Source organism: Protobothrops mucrosquamatus, unplaced genomic scaffold (genome assembly GCF_001527695.2).
Source record: "Protobothrops mucrosquamatus isolate PMUCROS unplaced genomic scaffold, P.Mucros_1.0 scaffold1529, whole genome shotgun sequence".
NCBI lineage: Eukaryota > Metazoa > Chordata > Lepidosauria > Squamata > Viperidae > Protobothrops > Protobothrops mucrosquamatus.
Genome location: NW_015387701.1, coordinates 136,248 through 140,712, shown reverse-complemented (window position 1 = coordinate 140,712; position 4,465 = coordinate 136,248). Strand labels below are relative to the sequence as shown.

Sequence of the window (4,465 nt, the reverse complement as noted above, 5' to 3'; positions counted from 1 at the left end):
ACAGAAGCAGCCCTAAAGGCTGCTGCACAGCTATTTATACAGTTAGCCTCTAGGTGGCAACCAATAGGTTTAAAGTAACAGTTTCCCGCCCCAAACCTCATTATCAGCTTGGAGACAGCCAGTCTGGCTTTCAGTAACAGCAACTGTTAAACAATACAGCAATGTAGGTCAGACATTAAGCAAGTGATTTAAAACAGTTATGGCCAATACATTACAGTAGCCATCTTTTTCTCTTTCGCTTTAGAGTTAGATGATGCTGGGGCGGGGATGTGAATGAGAATCTAGGTAGACATAACAACACTAAACTTAGCGTGAGAATCAAGGTTATTGAGCTCAGAGCTGATAAAGAATTGGCGGGCTGGAGAACTGGAGAGGAAGCCCGCGCTTCAAGCTAATTGGGGAATGTGATTTATGACTGTCAATTGGAGGAGGGAATTGTGCTTTGATACTATGTGGCCAGGGGAGGGGAATTCAGTTTTTGGCTTTGATTAGGCAGTGCCGATATTACGCTACTCGAATAACAGATTCTTTAAGGTAAACAATGCCTCAAAGTTCTTTTGAAGAGTTTCATCTGTCGGAACCATGACAGACTGCTGTAAGAATCAGGAAATTGGAAAGGGCTTCAAGTAAAGCAGAGATCTGGGGAAGGAGACATTAATCTCCACCTAGAAAATTTCCATTGAAGGAGAGGCCACCAAATCTGAGTTAACTTGCTGAATAGATTATTCCCTTTCACAGGTACTTCCCCCCCCCCCAAAAAAAAAACCTTATTGTTATTTGGGATTTTCAGGACTCCACAACATCTAGAAATCCACAGAATCCCAAATCCTGTCTCAGAAGGATTTAAGTGTTTGTTTCAATTGATTGATTATGTGCCATCAAATTGATATCGGCTGTTATTGACCACATAAAAGGAATCCTCAACTTACAACGTTTGCTTAATGACCATTCAAAGTTACGATGACCTTCTGATAAGCAAAGTCAATGGGGAAGCCAGATTCACTTCACAACTCTGTTGCTAGCTTAACAACTGCAGTGATTAACTTAACAACTGTAGCAAGGAAGGTCATAAAATGGGGAAAAATTCACTTAACAAATGTTTCACTTAGCAAGAGAAATGTTTGGCTCAGTTGTGGTCGTCAGTTGAGGACTACCTGTAGACAGATTGTTTTACAGGTCACTAAAAAAAAGTATGGAAATTCACCATGATGGTCAAACAAGATGCTGCAAAGAAGGAGGAGGAGGAGGAAGAGGAGAAGGAGAAGCAGGAAAAGGAGAAGCAGCAGGAGGAGGAGAAACAGGAGAAGGAGAAGCAGGAGGAGGAGAAGGAGAAGAGGAAGAGAAAGAGGAGAAGAGGAGGAGAAGAAGGAGGAAGAGAAGGAGAAGGAGGACAAGGTAAAAGAGAAAGAGGAGAAGGAGGAGGAGGAAGAGGAAGAGGAAGAGGAGAAGAAAGAAGAGGAAGAGGAGGAGGAGGAGGAAGAGGAGGAGGAGGAGGAGGAGGAAGAGGAGGAGGAGGAGAAGGAAGAGAAAGAGAAAGAGAAAGAGGAGGAAGAGGAAAAGGAGGAGGAAGAGAAGGAGAAGGAAGAAGAGAAAGAAGAGAAAGAGGAGGAGGAGGAGGAAGAGGAAGAGGAGGAGAAGGAGGAGAAGGAGAAGGAAAAAGAGAAAGAGGAGGAGAGGAAGAGGAGAAGGTAGAAGAGAAAGAGGAGGAGGAGGAAGAGGAGAAGGAAGAGAAAGAGAAAGAGGAGGAAGAGGAGAAGGAGGAGGAAGAGATGGAGAAGGAGGAGAAGGAGGAAGAGAAAGAGGAGGAGGAGGAGGAAGAGGAAGAGGAGGAGGAAGAGAGGAGAAGGAGGAGAAGGAAGAAGAGAAAGAGAAGGAGGAGGAAGAGGAAGAGGAGGAGGAGGAGGAGAAGGAGGAAGAGAAAGAGAAAGAGAAGGAAGAGGAGGAGGAGGAGAAGGAGGAAGAGAAAGAGAAAGAGGAGCAGGAGGAGAAAGAGAAGGAGAAGGAGGAGAAGGTAGAAGAGAAAGAGGAGGAGGAGGAGGAAGAGGAGAAGGTAGAAAAAAAGAGGAGGAGAAGGAGGAGGAAGAGAAGGAGGAAGAGAAAGAGAAAGAGGAGAAGGAGGAGGAAGAGAAGGAGGAGGTAAAAGAGAAAGAGGAGGAGGAGGAGGAAGAGGAAGAGGTAGAAGAGAAAGAGAAGGAGGAGGAAGAGGAGGAGGAGGAAGAGAAGGAGGAGGAGAAGGAGGAAGAGAAAGAGAAAGAGGAGGAGAAGGAGGAAGAAGAGAAGGAGAAGGAGGAGAAGATAGAAGAGAAAGAGGAGGAGGAGGAGGAAGAGGAGGAGGAGAAGGAAGAAGAGAAAGAGAAAGAAAAAGAGGAGGAGAAGGAGGAGGAGGAAGAGAAGGAGAAGGAGAAGGAAGAAGAGAAAGAGGAGAAGGAGGAGGAGGAGGAAGAGGAGAAGAACAAGGAGAACTAACCTGTGGTGGCTTCAGAAGAAATAGGACCAATACGTTTTTGACCAGAAATTCCATAAAGGTTGAACTTGTACTTGTGGGATGGAGTCAGGTTCAAAACAGCGACTTCATATGAATCTCCCCCCACGGGCAGGGTTTGGGTTCTGCCCTCCTCGTCTTTATATTGGAGCAGGAAGGAGTCAAAGCTCCCCACGGAGACGGTCCAAGAGAGAAGAACAGAGTTGCGGCTGACCTCAGAGATGGAGAGTTCTCCTAAAGAGGGCTTTGGTGTCGCTTCCTTCTTTGTGGTGGATGCTGGGACCAGAAAGGGAAAACAGGAATGAAAATAGGGTCTGACGAGTAATATGAATCAAAGCCAGCTGGGCGACCTTGGGGCAGTCTCTCTCTCTCAGCCCTGGGAAGAAGGACCAAACGCTTCTGAAATCTTGCCAAGAAGACTTCAGAGATTTACAGTAGAGCCACCAGAAGCCAATGCTGACTCGAAGGCACAAATTACAGTATATATCAGTGGTGGCGAACCTATGGCACGCATGCCAGAGGCGACACTCAGAGCCCTCTCTGTCGGCATGCACGCCACCACCGCCAGCAGCAGGTCCATCAGGCCGCCACCGCCGCCCGGAGCAGGAGCCCCACCCAGCACAAAGGAGGCAAAGCGGTCGACTAGCAAGCTCGAGTAGAGGTGGTAGAGCAGAGGTCACCAACCATTGTCCATTGGTGGACTGGAAGAAAAAGGAGGGAGAAGCATTTTACATGCGTGCATGCGCGCATGGGGCCGTGAGCATGCATGTGCTGCAAATGGGGCAGGGCTAGGGCCTGCGTGATACTCATTAGCCCTGCCCCGTTCTTGCGTGGTGCAGCGCCTTGTATCTGCACCCCGTGGCGTGGCGGCGGCCGTTTTTGCGCCTTGCAGCGCGGTGGCCCATTTTTGTGCCACCAGTTTTTGCATGTCAGAGGTGGCACTCAGAGGTGCCTCCCTGCCCCTCCTCCCAAGGGCATCACAATGCTGATGCAGTCCTGGCACTTTGTGATAAATAAGTGGGTTTTGGGTTGCGGTTTGGGCACTCGGTCTCTAAAATGTTCGCCATCACTGGTATATATATTCATTGTATATGTACAATTATCCCTTCTGTTGTCTCTCCTTCCCCTTCTCCTCTTCCCTTTCCCTTCTCCTTCTCTTTTTCCTTCCCCTTTCCCTTTCCCCTTCTCTTTCCTTCCCTACCCTTCTGTTCCCTTCCCACTATAGGTTGCCCCAATCTGAACAACTTTGGCCGGCATACACGAGCAATACAAAGGATGAATATTTTCCTATGTTAAAACAAAGCACACTCGCTATAGTTTTAAGAGAAAGCAATCACTAACAGTAAAAAGCAGGCGTGCTTCGGAAACATTCTGGAGTCCAAAGGCCCATTGAAAGAAAATAACAATAACAATAAAAATAACAACAACAACAACAATAATAATAAAGTTGGAAAGGACCATGGAAGTCATCTAGTCCAACCCCCAGTTCAGGCAGGAAACCCTATACCATTTCGGACAAATGGCTATCCAGTCTCTTCTTAAAAACTTCCAGTGTTGGAGCATTCACTGCTTCTGGAGGCAGGTTGTTCCACTGGTTAATTGTTCTAACTGTCAGGAAGTTTCTCCTTAGTTCTAGGTTGCTTCTCTCCTTGATTAGCTTCCACCCATTGCTTCTTGTCCTGCCTTCAGGCGCCTTGGAGAATAGCTTGACTCCCTCTTCTTTGTGGCAGCCCCTAAGATATTGGAACACTGCTATCATGTCCCCCCTCGTCCTTCTCTTTGTTAAACTAGACATACCCAATTCCAGCAACCGTTCCTCATATGTTTTAGCCTCCAGTCCCCTAATCATCTTTGTTGCTCTTCTCTGTACTCTTTCTAGAGTCTCAACATCTTTTTTACATCGTGGTGACCAAAACTGGATGCAGTATTCCAAGTGTGGCCTTACCAAGGCATTGTAAAGTGGTATTAATACTTCACGTGATC

At 47.0% G+C, this 4,465-nt stretch overlaps 1 protein-coding gene across 1 annotated transcript in view; it reads right to left on the bottom strand.

Moving 5' to 3' along the window:
• Nucleotides 1-4,465, bottom strand: part of LOC107293206 (tenascin-X) — a gene marked incomplete at its 5' end in the record, with an annotated part of 98,895 nt that overhangs the window by 39,072 nt on the left and 55,358 nt on the right. The window contains one exon of the mRNA XM_015822347.1: nucleotides 2,468-2,758. Coding sequence (XP_015677833.1) covers nucleotides 2,468-2,758 — 291 coding nt within the window. The remainder of the gene's footprint in view (nucleotides 1-2,467; nucleotides 2,759-4,465) is intronic.